The 27,638-nt window shown below is 30.9% G+C and overlaps 2 protein-coding genes across 6 annotated transcripts in view; both read left to right on the forward strand.

The window, feature by feature from the left end:
• Positions 1-11,892, forward strand: part of LOC134687180 (glutamate [NMDA] receptor subunit 1-like) — a 103,815-nt gene extending 91,923 nt beyond the window's left edge. For 3 of the 4 annotated variants that reach the window (XM_063547261.1, XM_063547264.1, XM_063547263.1), the window contains 3 exons: positions 743-847; positions 1,959-2,104; positions 10,172-11,892. In XM_063547261.1, the coding sequence (XP_063403331.1) occupies positions 743-847; positions 1,959-2,104; positions 10,172-10,483 (563 nt within the window). In that variant the 3' untranslated portion in view covers positions 10,484-11,892. Of the gene's footprint in view, positions 1-742; positions 848-1,958; positions 2,105-5,539; positions 5,679-10,171 lie in introns of those variants that run through there. The other variant, XM_063547265.1, reaches the window with a different exon arrangement.
• Positions 11,893-19,795: 7,903 nt separating this feature from the next.
• LOC134686145 (uncharacterized) lies at positions 19,796-27,496 on the forward strand. Of its 2 annotated transcripts, none has more exons than XM_063545816.1 (5): positions 19,796-20,362; positions 23,022-23,235; positions 24,065-24,278; positions 25,677-25,775; positions 27,284-27,496. In XM_063545816.1, exons 1-5 carry the CDS (start codon positions 19,882-19,884, stop codon positions 27,473-27,475), a joined length of 1,200 nt encoding a protein of 399 aa, XP_063401886.1. In that variant the 5' UTR covers positions 19,796-19,881; the 3' UTR covers positions 27,476-27,496. The 2 variants fall into 2 exon arrangements, with proteins under 2 accessions (XP_063401886.1, XP_063401887.1); XM_063545817.1 differs by having other exon boundaries at positions 24,068-24,278.
• Positions 27,497-27,638: the final 142 nt, after the last annotated feature.

Consider the following 27,638-nt stretch of genomic DNA (forward strand, 5'->3'; position numbering starts at 1 on the left):
ACAATGTAAAACAATTCAAACGAGAAAACTAACGGCCTTATTTATGTAAAATTTAAATGTCACAAGGGAAACTATTTTAATATTACAATTTAAAAAGTTATCACACTAAAATCTAGTCCTCTGCACTTTTTAAAAATTATATAACAAGTGTTTGAATCACATGTGCTCTTGATATTGAATGTGTTTGTATGACCCAGCTGCGGTGGATGCACTCCATTCAATTTTGCCCAAGTTTGTCTGTTTGCTTTTCCATGTGTCTGTCTGTCTGTCCGTCCCAAAATTATTGTTTCCGTTCCCTAATTTTACTTTGCCTATTAAAACCAAATGTTATGAAACTTTAAAACAGTACTTATTACACCTGTACACAGACCAAATTTCGAATTTGGGCGATGTCAATTTTTCTTATCTTATCTAGAGTTATGGTCCTTCAGAAATGGATATTTGCTGAAACTGCTGTTTCTTTCCCTACTTTATTATTGATAACATATTTTTAACACATATATGTTCCCCATGGGGATCTTCAAAATTTGGCAGGTATGTATTTACATTGAAGGTGTTTTAACTAATCAATATAAGCTAACACTGCCATTCCTGTGATGCAACATCTTTTCTGAATTTGTTAATTTAGGATAGAAAAACTTTAAATAGGTGACATGCACAAATGGTTTGTCTATTGCTTATTGAGTGTAGACATGTTAATGTTATTGTTTAAAAAATAAATAGAATAATATTTTTATTTTAGAGGGTAAAATGGAGCAGCTGGATAATGATTGGATTTTAAAAGAGAGTTCGGAGTGTCCATTAGAGGGATCAGCACCAGCAACACTAGGACTTACCAATATGGCAGGTATGTATGTCTATTATTGGGGAAAATACCAGGTAAGGGCTTTTCCAGAATTAATTGTATAGGGGAAGAAGGCACTTATATATTTAAATTTGATGGGTGGTGGTTATTTGAGAAAGATTGCTTGAACATTTAAATGAAATATCCAATTTAAAATGTATGCATGGTGGGGTGAAATAAAAGTGGGGGTGAAATAAAAGTGCCTTCCTTTCCCCCCATACATTTATTTTTGGAACAGCCCTAATCAAGAGCTAACTATCATATCCAAGAATACCATGTATATTGAGGAAAGCTTCATTGTCATTAGATGTCAGTATCAATAACATATCTAGAGCTGAAAAAATTATAACGGTTATGTGTATGCGTAAGATTAATAAATAATTGATTGTTTTGAGTTCAACACCACTTTCAATAAACTTGACTATAATATAGCAGCCAGAGTACAAATAGAGAAGCATAGCCTTTGGCAGAAAAACTGGCAATACTAGTCTAGTCAATTGAACCTTGCCACAAGTTGGGGTTTGTTCTCATGATCTTAGTGTTGACAGGCTTGTGATCACTGTAGATGTACTGTATGCTGTAATATCTATCCATGTTTGAACTAATATTCATCACTCTATCTCTCAAGAACAAAAGTGCATTTTTTTCCCAATTGATAAAATGTTTTCCAGAATTATTCTTCCATTTGGAATTCAAATGAAAAAGAAACTTCTATATGATGACAAGCACTATTCATTGCATTTTTATGCAAAAATAGTAATAACTTTATTTTATTTTATCGCTATTTTGTGCATTTGTCCTTTGATATTTTTTTTGTGATAGTTTTTCATATCATGCTACTGGCTTGATATGGAAAATTATCGCCAGAAACTAAGCAGGCGTGGCTTTGCTTTTAAATGAAATTGACATGAAATTGACAACGTTGTCATAGGTAAAATAGCGATGAACAGATTATCATTGGTCATCTCAACTCCATTGCCTTTCTCGCTTTCGCTGTCCTGGCTTAAGCGAGAAAATCAATCTCGTTGAGATGATCAACAATAATCTATAATTATCAGTAGTTGTGAGTGACATTGACAATACATGTACAGTTAGTGTACTTTTTTGTTTGTAGGTGTATTTATGATGGTGGCAGGAGGTATCGTGGCTGGTGTATTCCTCATTTTTGTAGAGATAACCTACAAAAGATATCGTGGTCTAAAGGAGAAGGAGTTAGAACTGGCTCGTAATGCTGCTGATAGATGGAGAGGAAACATAGAGGTAAGTAAAACAGAATCATTTAATAAACTTCTTAAACGATCCTGGATTTCTACTATAATCTACTATCTACTCTTTTACATGTTATCTCATCCGTATTTTTGAATTTTATGCATTTTTAATGCATTTTTATTTTTAAGTATATTATTTTTTAACTTATCTGTAACCTTTGTATTTGCATGGTTTTATGAGAATAAACTATCTATCTATCTAACTAAACTTGGACAGAAGCTTGTTTATGATCATAATCTATAGTATCCACAAGTAAATTTTGTAAAAAAAAAACCTGTTTATTCAAATCTTTCTTATAAATAAACTTTTTTTCTGCCAGTAAACAATATAACATTCAATTTGTGTTTTAAGTATTATAAAATTTAATAACTTTCTTAAACTATCCCGGATTTGTAGAAAACTTGGACAGAAGCTTGTTCATGATCAAAAGCTAGTATCTACAAGAAAATATTGTAAAAGAAATTCCTTTTTTTCTCCGTCTTTTACTTATAAATGGACTTAGTTTTCTTTCAGTTAACATAACATACAGTCTCTGTTAACGTTTTTAAAACATTTATTAGATTCATAAACAGCCATGGATTTTTACCAAACTTGGACAGAAGCTTCTTTCAAGTAAAAGATAGTCTCTAGGGGAAGATTTTTAATAATAGTTTCCACATTTTTGATGAGCCTGTGACTAACACCAAAAGTAGGAAAGACACTGGGTTCCGCTTAACATTTTCAACATTTTTTCTAAGATAACTTGTATTGTCAATCATATATTTTATATATTTCTCTGTATATTTGATAATGATTATCAAATGGTATTTACTACTACCATCCATGATGGTATTTAAATTTTTGTAGAATATCCTAGGCTTTCAGATGCTTACATGTGAGGAGGGGGGGCGGGGTCTCATCAAGATTCACGAGATGATATTTTTTTCAATCCTGATTCACATAAAATAAATTTCCATGATCATGGATCACGAAAATATGTATGTAGAAAAAATCTGTAGAAAAACGGATCATGATAGCGAAAATGCGCCAATCATGAAGAACGAAAATAACCCATCAGGCTCGTCCTATATCAGTAAAAGTTACAGTTTGTTAATACCTTATTTCTCATTCTTACCAAATGTATACTTTTCCTGACTAGTTGACTATATTTTTTTTTTTTAATAAATGTAACTACGGTACATATTTTGGTAAATATGTCAAAATTACCTAATAAATTGATCAAAAGATCATGAAAATAAACCTGCGTGAAGTTGACTTGAAAGGGCCACTGTAAATTCAGAATTTATTGCATGCATTTATTATTGCGTCCATGTCAGTTTAGACTTAAATGCAAATTTAATTTTTGTGATATAGAAAAAAATCATGTTAAATTCATAAAAAAAAAATGCCAAATGCGAGTTTAAATTATTGCAATTACAACCCTTTCACATTTTTTGCAATAATAAAAACTTCCCAATAATTTCTGAATATACAGTATTAAGAGGTGGGTAAAGTTGAAGAGGAGGCTGGGTAGTTGATGTACAGCAAACGTAAACACCTCGGCCAGCTTGAAAAATCATCCTTTTCTCTAACAAAGGCATATAGTGTATTGAGTTTACAGCAATAACAATGTACACATCTCAATTAAAATAACAGCAGGATTCTATATTTAGCATGTAGTTCTTGTGTACTTATACATCTGCTTTTTGTGTATTTGTAATGATATAATGTTACTAACAATACATAGTAAACTGAAGATGTTGATGTATGTAAAAAAAAAAATAAGATGAAATTCAAGTTACATGACAGTTGATATATTAAATTATCACAGAAAATGTTTGCATATGGTTTACAACATTTTCTGTCACTACCAAAACGTGCATTTTGCCATAAATGATTATGCATTCTTTGGAAGATGATGTGCATTATTTGTCTTGGGCTATCCTACCTTATTTAACAACTAACTTTCTGCCTGTGTGTTGCCTGTACATTGCCTGTTCCTGATATGGAATAACTAATAGCTTGCAGATAAGAAGAGTTTTTGAGTGTGGACTGAAAAGTTTCAGAACAAATGTAAGTAATGCATTATAGTCTTATTTATTTTTTAGATGCCTTTTTATACGCCCGTCGTCTTTTAGACGGGACGTATTATGGTATACCGTTGTCCGTCGTCGCCCACACTTCGGACAATAACTCAAAAACACTTTCACCAATTTCCATGAAACTTAAGTGAATTGTTTATATCTATTGACGTAAGTTCCCTTTCGTTTTTTTTAATTTCAGATTTTAAGTTTTGGATTTATGGGGCTTAATTCATAAAAAAGGGGGGATTTTCAACACTTCGGACAATAACTCAAAAAGGCTTTCACCAATGTCCATGAAACTTTGGTGAATTGTTTATATCTATTGATGTAAGCTCCCTTTCAATTTTTATAAATTTCAGATTTTACATTTCCGTGTTATGAATTTTTATGCTTGAAAAAGGGGGGATTTTCCAATTTTGGGACACTAACTAACACTTCCACAAAATTTTATGCAACTTTGATAAATTTTTTATATCTATTGACCTTAATAGTGCCAGTTTTTTTGTGCATTTTTATTTATTATTTGGGGAGGGGTATTTGACAGGGCTCACACTATTTCTAGTTGATCATATAAATTCATTTAAAGCATAAAAGACAAGTTAAAAGAGCAACGGGCGTATCATACGCTAAAGCGCAGCCCTTTATTCATGGTGTAATGGAAATATCATTGTGTTATGAAATTTTGTTTCTCAAATTTCTGTCTTGATGAGGTTTGAAATCCATGAAAACTGGTTGTCTAAATAGAAAAGTACTCACATATATACTTACTAGTATTATTGCAAATGTGATTTATATTTTATGAAGAGAAATATAATTTAAAAGTCAAATGCTTCTTTTGGTTATATTATTTGGGTGCTAAAGTATTGAAGGTTTGAAGAAGGTATATTCTGTATGAAGTGTGGAACATAATCAACACTTTTACACCTGCGGACATTTGATACAAAATGTGCACATGAATAACACTTTTACATCCCTATTAATTACAAGAGAAGCATTTAAGTCTTATAAGTACATTAAAATGTTATTACCATGAACTAAGGAGTAAAGTTTGTCTTCCTGTTCAATGATGTAACATTGTCAAGAAGAGCATGGCAGTCATAGATGTATTTTTTATAATTTTTGTTGGCAAATCAAAATAACTAATATTATTTAATGCAATTTTTATAAGCCCAACAGCATGAAAACCTGAACCATGAAACATTTCTTGTTTAACCCTAAAATCATGCAATTAATCTAACATTGATTTATTTATGGCATGATTAATAAAAGCCAATTTTCATGTATTTATCTTGTTTCAAGATTGATGAATCAGCATAAAAAATTAAGAGTTTAAAATTCACAGCTTTACTTTGTTATTTTTCAGAAAAGGAAGAAATTGAGGGAGACCTGGGACTACATCAGAGCAATGAAAGACCAACCTTCCACCTCTGTGAGGGAAGTCAATGAAGAGAAATAAAGAATAAAAAAAGAAAAAGATACCTACCTTGGATTTTTGTCTGACCAGTGATCTTCCTAATTACTATTGTAAATTCATGATTTTTTTTTAAATGTTTATTATTTTAAAAATTGTGAAAAAAAAATTTAATAGAAAATACGCACTATGCACTTTGCAAATAATTAAATGTAAAAAATCTGAATTTATTGTATTGCCTTGTGTTTATAAAAGTTTGGTGATTGCCAATAGATTTGATGCCATGCAATGAATCAGAAATGTCTTTCTTAGTTGTTGTAGACTTGTATAAAAGAAAAGTTTAATTTTGTTGTATTTTCAGATATGCATCTCCAATGCTTATTTGTTTTCAAAGGGGGTTTGTCTGAACCCCCCAAACCCCCCTGGCTACGGGTATGTAATGGGTTTATATTAGGAGGTTTGTGTCTGTTGGCAATTCAGGTAAATATTATTGCAAAATGGTCATTTTAAAGATAAAATATACTTTGTTAATTCTTTTGGAGGATGCATCTCTTCTTAACCCATAACTGATCTAAAATACGTAAAGATGTCAAAAGTGTAAATGAATTATCAGTTTTTGACTGCTGTTTTTATTATAGCCTATTAACCTTAAAGGACATTGGAATACTTTGATAGCCTATGAAAATACTTAAAAAATATAATCTACCATAATCAGTCATGGTAACTCTATTTGGCTTTAGGAATTCCTCTTATTTTAAGTCAGCTTGGAAGAAAACAGGACACCTTTGTAATACCCAACACTAGTTGATTTCAACAAATCCTTGGTTTCAAGATGCAATAAGATATTTTTATAAAATTTGACTAATTACTGTTTAATGAAAATGTTAAGATCTAATAGGTTCAGAGAGTGTTTATTGTTGTTACTAGACATTTATTTTTAGTGAAAATTTTGCTGGGCAATGTGCAATATTGATATTTTTTTATGTGTTGTGGTAGACATTAGGCATTAAAGCAAGTAAAAACTTGTTTCCCCATTGTTTAGTAACTTTTTTATGCCCAATTGATTGGCATTATGATTTCTGATCTGTGCCTCCGTCTGTTCATTTGTTCGTTCGTCTGTCGTACTGTTCGTCCCATTTCAGGTTAAAGTTTTTAGTCGAGGTAGTTTTTGATGAAGTTGAATTCCAATCAACTTGAAACTTAGAGATTTTACCCATTTTCACGGTTCATTGAACATAGAAAATGATAGTGCGCATGGGGCATTCGTGTACTTAGGACACATTCTTGTTTGAAAGTGATTTTCTTATACATAATTGTAAACTCCTGTTGTTATATTGTTTTTCATATTCCTGCTGTGTTCATCCTACTTTATTGTTGTTGTTGATTTAATATATATTTATATAAATTTACAATGTACACTTTATGCTATATATTTGAATTGTGTTCTATTATGGACTTAACAAGTTTGCCTGCATATTGTTTGAAAATCATGAGAGAAATAGATTCCACCACCAAATCTTGTGTAATATTATATTTATCCTCTCGTGACAGTTTAAGTTAAACATTTGAAATGATCGGCAAGCCTCATGTTTTAAATTTGAAAATTTGGATTGTCTCAAGTGGATAAATATTTTATCACACTCAATGCAGTGGTAGATTCTATATATATCCACTTTATGGACAATCTTAGATCTGTTGTAGTTAAAACCTTGTATTAATTTTTTACCAGTGTTAAATGGTTTTGTTTTAAATGTGTTTTATTTATTTAGCTGTACTTTGTTTAATGTGCATTATTTGCTTAATATTTATTATTCTGTAGGATTATTAAGAGAAATATATAGATAGAACATGTACTATTATAGTTTTATTTGAAGGTTGTTTATTGTTATTTTCCTTTTTCATGCATTTGTGTTTTTATTGTATAACTTTTTTTTCCGAGTAATGTCTAAATCCGGTATTAATCGGTACTGACAAAAGCTTCAATTGATAAATTACATTCTATTTTTCCAACAAGGTGAGAAAAAAAATTGATTGTTTTATTTTAATTTTTTGGAAGTGCACCTTTTCCAGTCACTTATAAAAAAAAAGATTAAAAATAAACAAATGCCTCAGAAACCATATGAAAACCCACTGTAATAGATATCTAAGACTCCTGGACCGGATATTATAAAGCTTGAACTGTAACAATTGACTCGGTCAAGTTTCAGATTAAAGTACTTGGTCAAGGTAGTTTTTGATGAAGTTCAAGTCCAATCATCTTGAAACTTTTACACATGTTACCTATGATATGATCTTTCGAATTTTAAATGCCAAATTAGATTTTTACCCCAATTTCACGGTCCACTGAATATAAAAAATTATAGTGTGAATGGGTAATCTGTGTACTGTGGACACATTCTTGTTTTCCTTCTTTAATTTATGTAGGGTTTTAAAACTAAGTATATATAGACTTTTCTTGTTCAGTATTAAGAAAACTTAAGCATTTCTTAAATAGATGCATATCAACCAAAATTTATTAAAATGCATTGTTTACATTTGACTTTTATGTTTATGTTTTAAATGTCAACACTTCATACAAATAAAGTTTTGCTATTATTGATTTTGTCATTTTATCATGCAATATAAAAAAATGTTTATTGCTTTCCATCTATTATTGTCACAATTTACATGATGTATGTGCATAGAGGCAACATTGTCAAAGATCCAATTTTTAACATAACAATTATAAAAAGTCACCATTTTAAAATATAATGTATGCTGGGTAAAATTGTCAAAAGCATACACCAAAGCATTTGTGACTGAAGAACAACTATGAAGAAAAAAAAAAGAAAATTAAAAGACCCGTGAAATGTTAATTTTCATTTTGGGAAAATCAACAACGGAATTACCCTTTGATTCTGTGTAGTGGAAATAGTTTCAAGTGGGTCTCATTGGGGACTAAGTGTAACGCAGGATTGCTGATTTTTTGTAAGCGTGACACGTGAAAGTCGAATTATTGTGATGTGAAAACCGGAAAAGGAGTCCTGTGGGACCCCGGAAATAACAAATAAATGAATTTCTTAAGTACATAGTGTAAGCAGGATATGGGAATCTGTCAAAACTGTAAGCGGGATCCGGGATCAGAACCCCCAATGAGACCCCGTTTCAAGGTCGTTAGCTGAGAGTATTATTTTGATGTTTTAACTTTATTTTCTCAATTTTCTCTAAACGTAATTTCCAAGCAGAGAGCTTAATTTTAAAATATGGTTTGAATTGTACGGGAACATCACAGAATAATTTTTCTATGTCATGACATGGATAAAGTAAATTAAAATATTGGTTTGTTTTTGAGTTCCCTTTGTTTTAAGTGCTTCATTACATATTTTATCACTGTTGAGACTTCCTTCATTTAAGGTGTGTTGGTAAATGTCAACATTTTCATACAAATAAAACTTTCCCTTTTATTGCTTTTGGACCGTATTGGTACCTTCATTATTCTATCATAATTTTTTCCAAAAGAGTATGGGTCATATACCTTGTTTTTGAGATACATGAAGTAAAAAAAAAAATTATGCCCTTACAATCACTTGCGAAGGTATTGAATGTTAGTCCCTGCATATAATTTGCCTCAAACAAATGTTATAAAACTTATACACCATGCTAGTTACCACAAAACACAGATCAAGTTTGAATTTGGATGGTGTTACTTTTACTGTTCATGAGTTAAGTTATGTTCCCTATTACATTATGTATGGAAGAAGGGGCATTATCTGTGTCCTATGGACACATTCTCCCATTTATTTAAAATGTTTTGACAAAAAACCCATTTATTGAATATTATTTAGAAGTGATTAGAACCAAATTATGTATATATTATACAGACTGAATATGGAAAATTATATTAAAAATATGTTTTCCATATCAAATTGTATTTCTTTCCAAAGACTTCTAATGCTAAGTTGAAGTGACAAGATCATATTAAACACCATATGTCATTTACATATTTACAGTGGGAATTTCTTAATTTTATATATTTTGCAACAAAAGATTAAGAAAAAAATATGATAGAGTTTGTCTTCTTGAAAAAAATATAGGATGTGTATGTAATGAAATTAAGGTATTTCTTTTTGGATCCCTTGGAAAATCATAATGTCACAACTGAGTGTGTCATTCCAAAATGATTGTTCCTTCACTGAATCATAGACATATTTTATTATTATACACAAGTAAACAATGATTAATTTTATTGAACAGTGGAAAGTAGACAATGGTAGAGGAATGGTAAAAATTAATTATTTCCAAAAAATACTCTATGAACATACAGATTTGATTTAAAATGAAAAAAATTGTATGTGATGAAATGGAGCTAAAAAAAACTTCCCTTAACAAAGGATTATTAAGGTTTATTATTATCATTTATAATATTTAATATAAAAAAGAAGATGTGGTATGATTGCCAATGTGACAACTCTCCTCAAGAGATCAGATTTTAACAAGGATAAACAGGTGAGGATTTTGTGCACATTTGGCATCTAGAATACACCAGATTATTAAGACCACAAAACAATTGATAATAATTATTCATGTTTTTCCTTATTTTTACAGAAAAGAAGAACTTTAAGGCAGACACTTCAGAGACAGAGGGATGAGCAGTTTGCCGCAATTCCTATCAACATGAAGGGAATCCCCCTTAATACAAATGGTGGCAGTAACAGCTCAATGCATGGGGAAACCCAGGGGGAAACCCATAATCCAGGAAAACGTCTGTCTTATACAGAGGCCACTGGAAGTAAACTCTACAGTCCACCAACACAACCAAGCTTACCATCAGCATCAAGTCAGTCTGAGAGTCGGTCTGTTACTATAAATAACCCTGCCTATGGAGATATTATGAACCAGGATGATAATTTTGTGTAGGTCTGTTACTATAAATAACCCTGCTTATGGAGATATTATGAACCAGGATAATAATTTTGTGTAGGTCTGTTACTATAAATAACCCTGCTTATGGAGATATTATGAACCAGGATGGTGATTTTTTGTAAGTCTGTTACTATGAATAACACTGCTTATGGAGATATTCATGAACCAGGATGAAAATTTTGTGTAAAAAAATCCAGCAAAGTTTCAAGGAATTGTCAGATTATTATGACAGTTTAATATTTTTATACTTTGAAGTGCAATAATAATTCTAGATAAGTGCAATAACTAAAGTATATTTTAAAGCTTTTCTATGTATAAAGACTGAGAATTTTGTTAGAAATTTCAATACAATTATGTGATGGGTTGATATTTCAGATACTAAATATGTATTTACTTGATTTTTATTTAAAACCTTTTTCTATATAGAATTCCTGCTCTTTCTAAGATTAAATACTCATTTATGTTTGTACATTAAACAGCATTATTAAGATATAAAATGTGTTAGTAAAGCTTTAAATGATTCTTAAATTGTTTAGATACTGCTGTTTTAAATCTCAAAATGTAGTGTTTAATAACCAACCATACAGTATGGTTTTTTTTCTCATTTACAAAAGCCTTAGAGTGGGGTGCTCATTTCGCCATATCTTTCCATGTTTTCTACAGTTAATGTTCAGGTCTATATGTTTTTGAAGTAAACTGATATTTGTATATGAAGATAACTTCAAATGCAAACCATTCCTAAGCTTGAAAACATGTTTGTTTGAAAATAATCATCTGTAAAGTTAGATTAAAGGGTGTTTGAAATTTCCCAAAGTTTTGTCAATGGGGGACACATATTCGCCGTTTTTACACATCTATTTAAAACCAAAAAACTGCAGCTTTATATAATATTGATGAAATAAATGTCATTCTAGATGAACAGCAGACATTTCAAAGGTGTGAAACACAGAAATTTAGGCCAATCAGTAAAAAAATTACTAAGAAAAATATCTTTGAAAAATCTCGTTTTTCATTCAGGAAATTGACCGAAAATCATTGTCCGTTTTTGGTCTTTTCCAGTAAGTGCCGTAGTTTTGTTTAAGTAAAGGAAATAATCATATTTGTTATAAAATTATGATTTATCGGCATATTTCTTCCATTTTAGCCATCATTTGAAGTGTTTACACCTCAAAATCATACAACGGCGAAATTGTGTCCCTGGCGAATATGGGCCCCCCACTCTACAGACTGTTGACTTATAATAATAACCTATATCCACTTCATCTAAAACAAAAATAATTGCTTTTAATTCAAAAAAGATGTTTTTTAAGTAAAATTTGCACAAGACTGCAGTGGACAACCATAAAAATATCATTAAAATGTTGGAAAAAAAAGTAAAATCACAAAAAAAAAATAATTCCAAGGATAGTTCAAAAAGGAAAGCCCCTAATCAAATGGCCAAAATCAAAAGCTCAAACACATCAAAGGAATGGATAACAACTGTCATAACTATTCATGACTTGGTACAGGCAATTTTTTATGTAGAAAATGGTTGATTAAACCTGGATTTATGGCTAGGTAAACCTCTTACTTGTTTTACAGTCTCATACAATTCTACTATATTGACAATGATGTGTGAACAAAAAACCCAGACCTAATACATTTTTAATAGGTATAGATGTCAAAAATAGGGGTACAGCAGTGAACATTGTGTTTTTGTCTGAGATACAGTGCTTCCAAAGCTGCTCAGTCTTTTTTAATTGACATGCCATTAGTTTTAATCTTTATATTTCTGTTAGCTGCATAATATACTTGTTTTAAATGTTATTGTTATACTACTTTTTTATATTGTTTTTATTTTTTATTTTTTTATTTTATCTTCATTTTGATTGTCTCTATGTAGCCATTGCTTAGTTACTGTAAAATTCAGAAATTATTGTGATGTTTTTATTATTGCGAAAAATGAGACACGAGATTAATCCCTATTATTTAATCTTACATTTTGAATTTTTTAAATGAATTAAAAAGATTTTTCTCAATATCACATAAAAAGAACATTGCATTTTAGTCTAAAATTACAAAATTGCTACCTTTATGCACACAATAATTTCTGAAATTACAGTATGCCATTGTCATATTGTGTATGTCCCTTTATTACTATTTGTCTGCCAGTACAAAATCTCACAGAAATTTTTATTCATCAAATTTGACATTACATTAAAAATATGGATGTCACAATCACAAATTAAAAACTGATTTTTCTATAAAAATCAAATTTTACAAGATTTAGGTCTATTTGAGCATCAGTGATGAGTATTTTGTAGACGAAACACATGTCTGGCACAAGTGTTAAATTTTTGATCTAGACACAGGTATCTATGATGAGTTTATTAGTAATATGTCTGATAATTGTCTGTGCATTCTCTCAGATATCACAGAGCAATGAGAGGCTAAATTAAAGTAATTTAATTTTTCGAAAGGTATTATATCAATTTTGTTTTGTTTCAAGTGGTCAGATTCATGTAGTTCTATATCTGGTTTAACATTTTGTCTGATTTTGAGGCATTTTTTTACATTGTAAACACAATGGGTGTTGTACTAAATTAAAATCATGAATTCAGATAATTGTTTTATTCATTTGATAGTACAGATTCCACAAAAACATACCATATATGGGAGAATGTACATTTAAAAGATTGTCTTCCTGGTATCTACATATATTTTTTTATTATTTCTTTTATTTTTAAGTGTGTTGAATAAAGGCAACAGTAGTATACAGCTGTTCGAAACTCATAAATTGATTGAGAGAAAAACAAATCTGGGTTAAACTTTATTCATCTAAGCATGTTTAATTTTCAATTAATTCAATAAGACCAAATTCAAAACTAAGTCTTATATTATTGAGCACTGCCATCTTCACTTTATTCTACAATCTTCTACATTTAAAAAAAATCGTTTTAGATCTTTTAAATTGCAAAAAATAATAAATTTCTATATAAATGTTTAAAGTTTATGTTTATTTCTATTTTGATACTTGATGTAGGTGTTGCATTTCTAATGACAACCAATTTATAGTGCAATGCCTGGTTTGTAATATTATAAGAATGATACAAACTGTATTGCTATGAATTTTGTTATATACATTTATGTTTATTGTAAATTGGGAAAATATTGCATGCATTTATTATTGTGATTACAGTTATTTTAGACTAAAATGTGATTTTAATTTCTGCAAATATTGAGGAAAATCTGTTTTAGTCATATAAAAAAAATCAAAATGCGAGTTTGAATTATTGCAATCATATTCCTGTCACAGTTTTTGCAATAATAAAAACATCGCAATATTTCTGAATTTACAGTGGTATATACTTATTTATTTTGGTCAGTATTAATTATTTTAATATATATGTTCATGACTTTTATATTGTGTTCAACAAATTTTACCTTTATATAGTTATAGATTTTATAAATAAAACTTGAATGACAAATTTACTTTAGCACATACAAGCACAATCATTTGTTTTAATACTTGAGAGTTATTATAAAAAAGAAGATGTGGTATGATTACTTATGAGACAATTGTCCACAAGAGACCAAAATAACACAGAAATTAACAACTATAGGTCACTGTATGGCCTTCAGCAATGAGCAAAGCCCATACCCCATAGTCAGCTATAAAAGGCTTCGAAATGACAATGTCAAACAATTCTAACGAGAAAACTAATGGCCTTATTTATGAAAAAAACAAATGAACAAGAAACAAATATGTAACAAATCAACAAACGACAATCACTGAATTACAGGCTGCTGACTTGGGACAGGCACATACATAAAAAAAAATGTGTTATCATAGTTATATTTAGTATAAGCAATATTTTTATGAGAAAATCGGCACATACATACATAATGTGTTATCATGGTAAACCGTTATATTTAGTATGACCAATATTTTTATGAGAAAATCATAATATAAACATCACAAATAAGACAGATAAATTATGTTTGGAAAGCAAGTGAACTATTGCTTTAACAAATTCTTTTCCAAGTATTTCACTCACTGTAGTCAATATATTAGATTAATGCATCAATGGTTAAATAAATGGCTTAATTTTGCACATAGATCACTGACTTCTGATGTTATATTAACCAAATTTGATTTAATAATTCATTTATAATAATTTAAATTGAAAGTATGATACATAGAAAGACACTTATTAATCCTGATACCTTTGATAACTATTGACACCACTGGGTCGTTGCAACTGCTGGTGGACCTTTCGTCCCCGATGATATCACCAGCCAAGTAGTCAGCACTTCGTAGTTGACATGAATTTCAATTATGTGGTAATTCTTTTATAAATTGACTGTTTACAAAACTTTGAATTTTGGAAAAACTTAGGATTTTCATATCCCAGGAATAGATTACCTAGCTGTATTTGGCACCTTTTGAAATATTAGATCCTCAATGCTCTTTAGCTTTGTACTTGTTGGCTTTATAACTATTTTCAAATGAGCGTCACTTATGAGTCTTATGTATACGAAACCACGTCTGGCGTACTAAATTATAACCCTGGTACCTTTGATAACTATTAACTGATATGTAAATGTTATCATTACCCATGGATTTCATATTCCACTATAAAGATAAAGTCCATGACAATGTTGATCGCTTCTATTCTATTGAACTTGGATTAGAAGATGCCACATTTAGGTCTGCTTCATTTCATAACATTACATATAGACAAATCTACAGTGGGCTTCATTTGAGAACTGGAGTTGACTATAAGAGAGATTGATTCATAGATATAGGAAGATGTGGTGTGAGTGCCAATGAGACAACTCTCCATCCAAATAACAATTTAAAAAAGGTAAACCATTATAGGTCAATGTACGGCCTTCAACACAGAGCCTTGACTCACACCGATCAACAAGCTATAAAGGGCCCCAAATTTTGTTAATTCTAAACTTTTGGATATGCATTCAAGCAACAACAGAATATGGATTGTATGTATCAGTTGATTCATTAATCCTTAGCTTACATTTTCTACACGAATTTCATGGGTGGTAGATGAATATTGATTACAGATAAGCTTTTATACAAGGATTTTTAAATATAAAGTTGAAAGTCATCTTTTTCAAGGTTAAATGTGCACCGTCCTGATTTGGATGAGAATGGTGAAATTTCTATGACAAATATAATAGTGACTTCTTTGGTCAAAGTTACAATTCAAACCCCAATTAAATGTATAAGTCATTACGAATTTTAACATGCCATTAGCAACTTAAAGACTTGCTTTTATTAGATCATGGAACTGCTTACCTTTTTAGAGCTCCTGGTTTCTAGAAAGCTGTTGTTGGCATGGGTTTGATTTAACTTATAATCCATAATGACTATTTTGCATGTTTTGGTGAACTGTTTGTGTTTGATTGCCTCGATGTGGAAAAAAGTACAATCACAAAAAATACTTAACTCCGAGGAAAATTCAAAATGGAAAGTCCCTAATCAAATGGCAAAATCAAAGGATAAAAAACATCAAACAAATATATTCCTGACTTGGTACAGGCATTTTCAAATGTAGAACATGGTGGATTGAACTTGGTTTTATAACGCTAAATCTCTCAATAATTATGATTCATGGATTTCCTTTTAATTGTCTGTCCACAAAGGCAATGTGAGTGCCTCTGTTGTGTGTGTGGTGTTTTTTTTTTATCGCACTTGGTGTGTAAGGTAGTGAAAGGTATTGACATCACTTGGTATTGGTTGTCATATGCTTTTGTTCTTGTTGTTTAACAAAATAAATATCTTCATCTCTAAAACTTCCGGACAAATATCAACCATATTAAGGGTACACGATCCTTTTATAGGGTAAACAAAGTACGTTTCGTGTTACCCCATGGGTAAAATAAAACATTAGAATAAACAATATATGTATTTTATTGTGTTTTATTTAGAAAATAGTAATAGATTGAGAAAATCTGATTAAGCAAACATACTGAGGACAAACACTGCATTACACTTCGTACCTTATTTGGCATTTTAAACTTTTTTGATTCGAGCGTCACTGATGAGTCTTTCGTAGACGAAAAGCGAGTCTGGCGTATATACTAAATTTAGTCCTGGTATCTATGATGAGTTTATTTACAGTGGCATTACAAGATCTAAGAACTTTTTTCATCAAAATGTTCGGATTACTGCTTGAGAAATTATTGCCATTAAAAAGAAAATGTTTGGAGAGATTTATTTTCCCGAGGGTACCACAAGCTCAGTAGTCATCACTTTTTGTGCTGACATGAAATGTCATTGATATGGTTATATTAATAAATTTACTGTTTACAAATTTTTGAATTTTTTAAAATACTGAGGCTTTTCTACCTCATGCATAGATTACCTTAATAGCTGTATTTGGCAAAACTTTAAGGAATTTGGGTTTTCAATGCTCTTCAACTTCGTAGTTTATTTGGATTTGTTTTTTAACTTTTTTGGATTCGAGCGTCACTGATAGTCTTTTGTAGACGAAACGGGCGTCTGGCGTATATATTAAATTTAGTCCTGGTATCTATGATGAGTTTATTTACAACCACTGGGTCGATGCCACAACAGCTTGTGGAAATTTATTTCCCCGAGGGTAGTACAAGTCCAGTAGACAGCACTTTTTGTGCTGACATGAATTGTCATTGATATGGTTAAATTTATAAATTTACTGTTTACAAATTTGGGATTTTTTTGAAATACTTAGGCTTTTCTACCTCAGGCATAGATTACCTTAGCTGTATTTGGCAAATCTTTAGGAATTTTGGTTCTCAATGCTCTTCAACTTCGTAGTTTATTTGGCCTTTTTAACTTTTTTGGATTCGAGCGTCACTGATAAGTTTTTTGTAGACGAAACGCGCGTCTGGTGTATATACTAAATTTAGTCCTGATATCTATGATGAGTTTATTTGGTTAAATTTTCATTGTTTGCCTATTACCGAATGATCTCAAAAGTTATAATAAATATGCAATACATAATTATATATCAAAGTGTCAATATTATGACTGTAACCATTGTATGACTCCTTAAGGAGTTCCTTCACTTAAAGACGATTTTTGATTATAAAATATGTTTAAAAAAAAAACTTCAAATAAAACAGAATCAGCAGTACAAAATAAGCAAAAATGCCAAAAAGACCAGAACTATTGAATGACTCATTCTTCTAAGATTTTTCATGTTTTTATCACAAATCTCAGAACTAATGATAGATAATAAAAATTGAACAGCAAACCAAAATTATGATCTGCCATGTAATATCTTCAATTAGACCAACATGAAAAAGGATGTTGTATATCTATATAGGATTAATTGCCTTTGAAGACTAAACCAGATATAAGGAAAGTTCAAATAGCAAAAAATGTCAAAATCAATAGGTCAAACACATTAAACGAATGGATACCAACTATCATATTTCTGACTTGGTACAGGCATTTCCTTATGTAGAAAATGGTGAATTTAAACAGGTGTTATAGCTAGCTAAACCTCTCACTTGCATGACAGTCGTGTGAACTAAACAAACAAACATAATAGGTAAAAATGTCAAAAATAGGGGAACAACAGTCAACGTTTTATGATCTTAATCACTATAACAAGTAGATATATAAACAAACATTTACCATGACACCATATCACAAAGACGGGGTGTATAATTACAGGGTCACGTCACATGAAAGAAAGAAACATAAAAAGGCACAAAGACAAACCACATTGGCAAAAACGAAAGACAATAATTGAGAACTTATAGACAAATTCCATCATGCACTCAAAGCAAAGGCAAAGGCAAATCAGTTACGAAAAACAACCATCTAAAGATGATTGGAACACATACAAGAGTTGAAATTAACACACTCAAACACATTTGAAATCACTTTTTTACGTCGCTACAACTTCAAAACGGCATGTAAACATTAATCATTTGGAGAATTGCATTGTTTCTATGAATATCCTGTACAAAAATTCATCTTTGATTGCATTAAACTCGTTTTGCTCATATTATCTATGATAATCATGATATCATGTTTTTAATTTTATCGAATATTTAAACTTTATTGTTTCAACTAAGAAATTTGAATATCGAACCGACTGCTTGCATCTGGTTGGACAAACGATTAGGCCACTTACTTCACATACATTATATTAGATCTGATGATCCAAACCATTTAGTAAATAGTAAATATTTACTAAGACTAAAACAATAAGAAAAACAAAATGACAATAAAAACAAATACTACCCCCACCCCCTCCAAAAAAAACACAAAAACACCAATAACATCTTTAAAACAACAACACAAAACAACATTTAAAATAAAAATATAAATCTGCAAAGAAATGGAAACAAGCTTTCATTTTGACAGTACTTTATGAGCGAAAAATAAATAAACAAGGTTTCAAAACATTTTACGAACAAAAACACAAATAAACAAGCTTTTAAAATACGTTTCCTGCGTGAGAGGTTGGAATATTCGGAGGTTTCGAAGATTACAGCCCCTTTCACTGATATATAGATGAATACCCTAATTGTTAATTTTTTCCAAAACAAATCAACATTTTTTTCTCTCGATACAATTTGTTAAAATGTTTGTTATTAAGAGTGCCTTAATAATCCTGGAGCTTCCCTTGTTTGAGATAAATTTATGTATGACTTAATGTTATTTTCCGGTGCAGGTATTTGTTGACAACACATATATTGAAAAACCAAACCTGATATGTTCAGCATACGTGAAGGATTTTCTAATTTGCTGTAAACATAATTTTATCGTGTATGTAATAATTTATAATAACACTTTAAACATTAAATTTAAGAATTAAAAGTGTAAATTGTGTGATTTTGTATAAAAAATGTATTATTGACTGAAGCACGTCGTTATTTTCCCTCTGTGAGCCTCTGACAGTCTGATAGCTTTTGACTACGTCACATAGTAACCGGTGTTAAGATGACGTTTTTGAGGTTCCAATTGGGGATAAAAACGTCGTATATACCCCGGCAGTTTCCTGAATATATACTGACATCTCTGTGTTGTTATCCAATCACAAACCTCGACACATTTAAAATCCGTAAAATATATATATATATATATATTTAACAAATCGTGCAGCAAAACATGAAATTCTTCACAAGACGGCAATAAAGCACCTGGCCATTAATTGATAAAATGGTCTCGACTTCTTATGGCCAGACTATATACTAGCCTATTTGCGAATATATCAGTAATCTAGCTACAGATAATAAACAATGAAACATGACAACATGATATACAATCGTTTTAAAAATAAGCACCTGTCGAATTATCTTCTACATGTACACTTAAATAATAAATTCAAGACTATGCGAGGTTAGAGTCAAATTCATACTTTTACACTCACCACAGGATAATTCAAATAATGTGGATTTTATTCTGTTTTTGTTTTACTGTGACTGTATTTGGACAATTACTGGCCAATACCAACTACCAACAATGTGCCGCAAATTTAGCTTGTAGTATAAACTACGAGAAAACTTTTCAAGAAAAATTAAATAATCTGGGATACCATACGACGCTCCAGATACAATCACTTAAACAGTCTATAAATTCACAAGTAACACCGCTTACACAGGACATTGAAATTCTGAAAACAAACGCAACGGCGATCCAAGACGAGGTTACCCGAGAGTTACAGCTCGTTTTCCGTGGACTCGACCATGATAGAGCATTTCTTCATAACCTAAGTGTTGGAGTGTACAACTTAGCCAAAGAACTTCACCATGAACAGTACGTAAGGTTTCAAGATGTCCATAAAATTATTGAAGAAGTGAATTTAGTTAAACAAGCACTTGGTATGATGAACAATCATTCGGATCTTCTACAAGCGGCTTCATGCGAAGGTAAGATAATAAAAGCATTAGATGTATGTTTCATTATAATACGCGATTCTGACTGGCTACTCTGCAATCTCGCGTTATTCCTGAAGCAACTTCATAACACAATACAATTTATCATTCATGATGACACGAGGCCCCACAATAAAGTGCACAGGTAAATGGAATAAAAACTTGATAAAAATCGTGTTTTTATGATCCTAGCTTAAAAAAATGTAATTATGAGTATTGAATGCGTCTTTTTGTAAATTCATGGGGATGTAACGGCTTCCGTGCGTCATACAAAATGTACTTCGGTCAACGCTTTTACACTATGGCAAGCCGTTCTCGTCAAAACTATGTTTAAACCATTTTTCAAAAAATTTACACACTGAGAATTACAAATTACACACTGAGAATTAAAAATTACACACTGAGATTTCATAAAGACGCACTGAGATTACAAAAATGAAAAAACACACTGAGAATTGAAAATTACACACTGAGATTTCAAAAAGACACACTTAGAATAAATAAAATGAAAACACACACTGAGAATTTGAAATTACATACTGAGAATTTGAAATTACACACTGAGAATTTAAAATTAAAAACTGAGATTTGTGCGCACTTTTTGTGCGCACATATCTAATTAGCATAATTATTACTATATAATCTGAATCTATCACAAGCTTAAAACAACTAGGGGACAGAACTCGTTAGTCCTTTGATTTGGTTCCAAATTATTTATAAAAAAAAATTTAGAAATATAAGAACAAGAAAAATACACACTTACTCTTATTACAAAATATAACCAAATAGAAAAACTTTATTAGAATTATAAGAAAACATTGGAACAATCTGCAAAAAAAACCCACAAAGAATGTTAAATTTTTACTTGGCTCAAATACATAAAAAAAAAGAAGATGTGGTATTATTGCTAATGAGACAACTGTCCACAAGAGACCAACATGACACAGACATTTAACAACTATAGGTCACCGTACGGCCTTGTCTATTATAGCATATAAACGTAACAAAAATATAAAAGATTATCTTGCAAAATCAGGGTAACAGTTGGAAGACTTTTGAAAAGGGACCCAATGGCATGCTTAAACCGTTTTAGGTAAAAAAAAATCCCGATACACTGGTGGTTATGATCTGAATTATAGGCAACAAACTTATGAATAGGAGCGATGTTAAGTCTTGAAATTTATAACGAATGATGATTGAAGGAATCGCATTTCATTATAATGGGAGGGGGCTCTATAAAGTTAAGAGTTCTTGAGATCAGGATATTAATCTGTTGAATTATTCATCTCATGAATATTCATTAGTAGTTTGAATATTAATTCCAGTGTGTATTTTTAAAATCTCAGTGTGTTTTTCAATTTATTTCATCTCGGTGTGTCTTTTTAAAATCTCAGTGTGTAATTTTGAATTCTCAGTGTGTTTTTTATATTTTTAAATCTCAGTGTGTAATTTCGATTTCTCAGTGTGTTATTTTAGGTTTTTAAATCTCAGTGTGTATTTTTTTTTTTCGAAAAAAGGGTTTAAACATAGTTTTGACGAGAACGGCTTGCCATATTACACCCCAAATGAAGTTACAAAAGGAAGCATTCAATTCTTAATTGTATGGATCGGTAAACCGTCTCACAGAACACAATTTTTTATAGAACGGTAAACTGTACTAGTTACTATTTTATATTTCTTTATGTTTTGTTTTTTTATTATTTTTTTAATTGTTGTCGTTGCTGTCATTTATTACCACGTTTTTACCTTAAAAATTAGAATTCCTGAATGTATTTCTAATTAGCAGATTTCAGGATAAAACCAAAAAGTGTTTTAGGTTTATTGATTGCGAATGGTTTGTGTTGCTCGGGGGTTAAGTTTGTGTGTTGCGTACTGTTGTTTGTATATTTTTTTTTATCTATGGCGTTGTCAGTTTGTTTGCTGCTGACGATTTTGAATGTCCCATTTGCATTGTCTCTTTTTCCTCTCTTTTTGAGCTTTCTAGCAGTGTTCGATAATGAAAGGTCTTGGGTGCATGATTTTTGTATCAGTTAGTATTGGCTTTAACTAGGTGTTTGTATTTAAACTGCAAGTACTGTCATATCTTTTTTTGTGTAAGGAGGTATAAATACCCTGACCCGTTCTTCCGGTTGCTTGTTTTCTGCTTTGTATCAATCTGAAGGGTTTGCCCTTTCAACTGATATGGTACAGTTACAACACTGTCCCAAATTAGAGAGAGTGTTGTATGCCCGATAAAATGTTTCCCTCGCCATATTCTGTATGTAAATTTCCCAAGTTCGGACCAATCGGTATTTCCATGAATAAAATTCGTTTGTTGCTGTGTATCGTATTTGTATTTTGTTCATTGTATTCACAAAAATCTGTTAGTTATTTTTCTTTTGTATGGATTGTTTTTTATTTGTTATTTCGGGGCCTTGTATAGCTGACTCAGTGGAATGGGTTTTGATCATTATTTAAGGTCGTACGATACATGATCACCAGTTGGAAAGTTAAACGTTTATGTCATTTGTTCTCTAATTGAGAGTTATCTCATTGGAAATTATACCACATGTTCATATTTCAATTTGCAAAGAACTCGAAAAACATGTCTCTGATTACGCACATATATATCGATTAGCATTGTAATTTGTTCAATTATATTTTTTTTTATTAGTACAACTGAATGCTACCATACACAATGCAACGTTTTATGAAAGTCAATACAGAAAAGTTTTATCGATGTACCATAACCTGCAGACGACTATTAATGACGTCAGACAACAACAGCAGGTGCTCCTCGCTCAGCTACAAGAAAAAACGCGCGAAGCAATGCGTCTGCAGAAACAGTCCCCACTTACAAGTCCGCCTCCAGCTGCAAAACTTTCAAGGTGAATTTGATTATATTTACTTTTATTTTAATTCCCTGAGAGATTTTAATTATTTAGTATCATCCTTATGCAATCGTGTTTTAAAACAGGATACCAAACATCACTGGATAATGTTTAAAAATAAATGTCATTCATATGTCGAGAAGACTGTCCTGAAAAAAAAATGACTTTGCACAAGGGAAATTAAAACCACCTCATGAAATAACTAGGTCATCGTACAGCCTAAAACAATGAGTAAATTTATATCGTAGTAGTTATCAAAGGTACCAGGATTATAATTTAGTACGCCAGACGCGCGTTTTGTCTACATAAGACTCATCAGTGAGCTCAAATCAAAATATTTATAAAACCAAACAAGTACAAAGTTGAAGAGCATTGAGGATCCAAAATTCCAAAAAGTTGTGCCAAATACGGCTGAGGTAATCTATGCCTGGGATAAGAAAATCCTTAGTTTTTAGAAAAATCCAAAGTTTTGTAAACAGGAAATTTATAAAAAAAAAAAGACCACACTATTGATATTCATGTCAACACCGAAGTGTAAATCTGCTTTAAAAGACTGTAACATGATAACAGGCGAAACCATTCAAACAAAAACAAAAACAAACAAAAAAAATAAATAAACCCCGTCTGATCAAAGACAAAATGATAAACGAAATCATGACAAGCCTGATGCAATTGGCCTACAATCAATACCTTTTGAAATAAAAACTGGACCTTAAAAATGTCCTGGTTTGAGAAAATTTTCATATTACAACATAAGAGTTTATATGATAACCTGGTATTTTTTTTAATTAATATACACAAATTATGTAAAGTTTACTTTTGGTAGTAGAAGTGCCAATTGTGGTGCAGCACTGGGTATGGAAGACGGGACAATCCTAGACGCTTCTGTATCCTCCAGTCAAAGCTTTGGAGATTTCAGTGCAGGAAATGCTCGACTAAATCACGCACGTGGATGGTACACAGGGGCTAAGACAACATCAAAGGACTGGGTTCAAATTAATCTGAATTCTTCACACGTCATTACAGCTTTGGCAACTCAGGTAGTTTTAATTATCTATGGTCAATTTGTGCTTCAAATTAATCAAAAGAGTTGAACATATTTTATATTCGTGAAAAGATAATTTTTATTCATAAAACACATGTGCATAGATTTTTCGAAAAAAAGAAATGTACCCTTTATTTCATTTAAAAACTTGGTGCATTTCTTTCTAACACAAACGATGCAAACGATTAAGCTCGCACATGTTTTGATCATATGTTTCTAACATACGTTTGCAAAGTTTACATAAACTTTGACAAACTATATGTACTCGCTAAAAATGCGCCTACAGTCTTTCGTTCATCGTTTGATAGAACAAACGCTACATTTGTTTCTAACTTCACCCTGATTATACGATATATTTGTTTAACGTTTGTAAAATGTCTGTTTACAAAATGTGCATGCATTATTGTAAGTTCAAACAGGGTCAGTAAACACTGATTAAACGATGAAGTTGTTTCTACGAGTGTACCGTTTAGAAAACAACAAACGCCACACAACGTTTACACACTTTTTGTTAGAAAAAAATACACTCTATGAAGTGTAGCACAATACTCCGAAAACACACGGGAAGACATGAAGAATATGAAGGAAAGAACACAAACATTGATCTCTAACATTGTTTAACTTTCTTAAGTTACTTAAGGTGATACCTAACACTACAGGGAGATAACTCTGTAAAATCAGCCAAACGTTTTTTAAATGACGTTGTGTTGTTCAGGGAAAATTAAGCTTTTCAAAGATCAAAATAAGTTTTTGTCAAACTGCTTTATAACCAGTGTAATTTTTCTGATAAAACGGTTGGTTCAAATTTTTTGAATTTTTTATATTTTTATCAAAGGGTCAAAGTAAATACTTTGTCAAAATTTTAAGAAAATTAAACCAAATTAATTTTAGTTTAAGTGTTGGGTACCACCTTAAGTTAACGATCAACTCTCATCGAAAGAAAAGTTATTAGTTTATTGTTTATACAATTGATTCGTATTAAAGAGCTATATTCAATTTCAATTGTTGTTTTTGTACTTATAATTGATAACAGCAAAACACTTTCGACAAAGCATAAGCAAATTATCATGAAGAAGAAAAGAAAAGATACAAGACCTATTGAAAAGAAAAAATATACAAAATTGAAATAAGAACGAAACTAAATACTATCTTGAACTTTGAAAACCTGTTGTTGTGTGTTTTGTTTTATAAATAAAATCTTAAATAATATTGAGTTTGTTTCCTTCGTAATCATATGCAACAATAGAGTTTTGTATATTCATGATCATTAGGCTAATGAGTATTTATTCTTATAACTGTGTTTTTTGCATATAAAATATAAACAAAACGAATAAAACTAAATGTTTGGAGAAAAATTGAGGACAAACATAAAAACTTTAATTTTAATTGTTAGGGAGCGCCCTGTTGTGAAGTATGGGTTTCCAATTTTACCGTATACTACTCAAATGATGGAAATCATTGGCACCAACACAAGACTGGCTGTAATTCACAGGTTTGTATATAATATAGAAACATATGAAAACGATCATGAAGGAGAAGATTTGTTTAAATAAAGAGAAATACGGAACGGATACGTAAAAGAAACCTTGTAGATTTGGAAAAGAGGCTAAGACTTCAAGAAAGCACGCGAACCCTCAAAGTGGAAACAGATTAATATAAGTTGTAAAAACTTGTTTCCAAATCCACTATAAATAAATATGTTTAAACTAAAAGAAAAAACTGCAGGAAATACAGTGGTTTAAACTTTTTTTTAAATATCCTATTACAATAAGTAAATGGTTCTATATGTAGCAAGTCAAGCAAACCTCTCATACAAATTGTGCTGCTGTATGGTTGAGCTGCACGAAATTAATACAATGCATGAAAAATAACGTCAAACTAACGTTACCAAAACTAACACCAACACCGTACGCGACGTCATTGCATTTTATTGTGACTATTTATATATTACGGATTTTAATATAAGTTGTAATAACTTGTTTCCAAATCCAATTTAAATAAATATGTATAAACTAAAAGAAAAAAAAACTGCAGGAAAGACAGTGGTTTGGACTTTTTTTTTTAAATATCCTATTACAATAAGAAGAAAAAACAGAGAAACTATCTTTGCTCCAAGGGGATACTATATTATTTAAAAGAATATTATTTTTTCGTTTTAATTCAATTGTACTTAAAAAAATATGTGCCGCTTTTGCATTTCGGTTCTATATGTAGCAAGTCAAGCAAACCGCTCATACAAATTATGCTGCTGTATGGTTGAGCTGCACGAAATTAATACAATGCATGAAAAATAACGTCAAACTAACGTTACCAAAACTAAATGAAGGCAACAATAGTATACGGTAAGTATATACCGCTGTTCAAAACTCATAAATTCCATGGACACCAACACTGTACGCGACGTCATTACATTTCATAGTGACTATTTATATATTACGGATTTAAAAATTTGTAATAGAAATTGTTTCGCAAATCTACGGTGACATCGGAATATACGATGATAAAATTGAGAATGGAAATGGTGAATATGTCAAAGAGACAACAACCCGACAAGAGAAAAGAACAGTCGAAGGCAAAAATCGGGTCTTCTATACACAGCGAGAAAATCAGGTAACCAGAGGCCGGTTTCAGCTGGCCTCTAAACAAAATGAAAAGTTTTGTGTACGTTTGTATATGTTTTATCTTTTTGAATTTCCTTTAATCATTCAATGCTTAGTATGCAATTGGATGGCACACTGAAGACACATTCTTTCATATCGACAGTAAGTCCATAAGAATAACATCTTGTTTTAAAGTTTTCAAGCCGATCCTATTCTCTAATGCACCAAAATCCTACCTTAAAAGTTAAATGGAAATTATTGCAGTGAATTATGACCAAATTCTAGGTATCCCTATTTATTCTACAGAAACGTATAGAGTTGGAATAAAAATATTCTAAATACGCGGCGCTGTTTATCTGGCTTAATTGAACATCGATAATAGTAATGTTTCTATTTATAGAACTTGGATGGAAACACTGACCAGACAACGATAAAATATCAGACTCTAGATCCACCAATGGTAGCAAAGTACGTGAGAATAAACATCATAGACTTCCACAAGAAGAACAACAGCAATTCAAACTACATCGGAATGAGGACAGAGTTGTATGGGTGTCCCATATATGTCCCGAAGATAACACAACCTCACTAGTAATAAATTCATGGTTGCCAACTTTAGATTTTGTTAATTTGTTTGACTCCGCAATAAAGTCATCAGACTGTTCTTTTCTCCGATAGTCTCTTACAGAGCGCGTTACTTGCCTGACCAATACCGTACGAGGCAGTTTTTTTTTTTTACATTATGTAAATAGATA

Source organism: Mytilus trossulus, chromosome 10 (genome assembly GCF_036588685.1).
Source record: "Mytilus trossulus isolate FHL-02 chromosome 10, PNRI_Mtr1.1.1.hap1, whole genome shotgun sequence".
NCBI lineage: Eukaryota > Metazoa > Mollusca > Bivalvia > Mytilida > Mytilidae > Mytilus > Mytilus trossulus.

Excerpts from the sequence above, each read along its gene's own strand:
- LOC134686145 (XM_063545816.1), top strand. The coding sequence starts at position 19,882 with ATGTGGATTTTATTCTGTTTTTGTTTTACTGTGACTGTATTTGGACAA. Across the intron at positions 23,236-24,064 it reads CCAGCTGCAAAACTTTCAAG|TAGAAGTGCCAATTGTGGTG; the intron begins GTGAATTTGATT and ends TACTTTTGGTAG. Across the intron at positions 25,776-27,283 it reads AGACTGGCTGTAATTCACAG|AACTTGGATGGAAACACTGA; the intron begins GTTTGTATATAA and ends TTCTATTTATAG.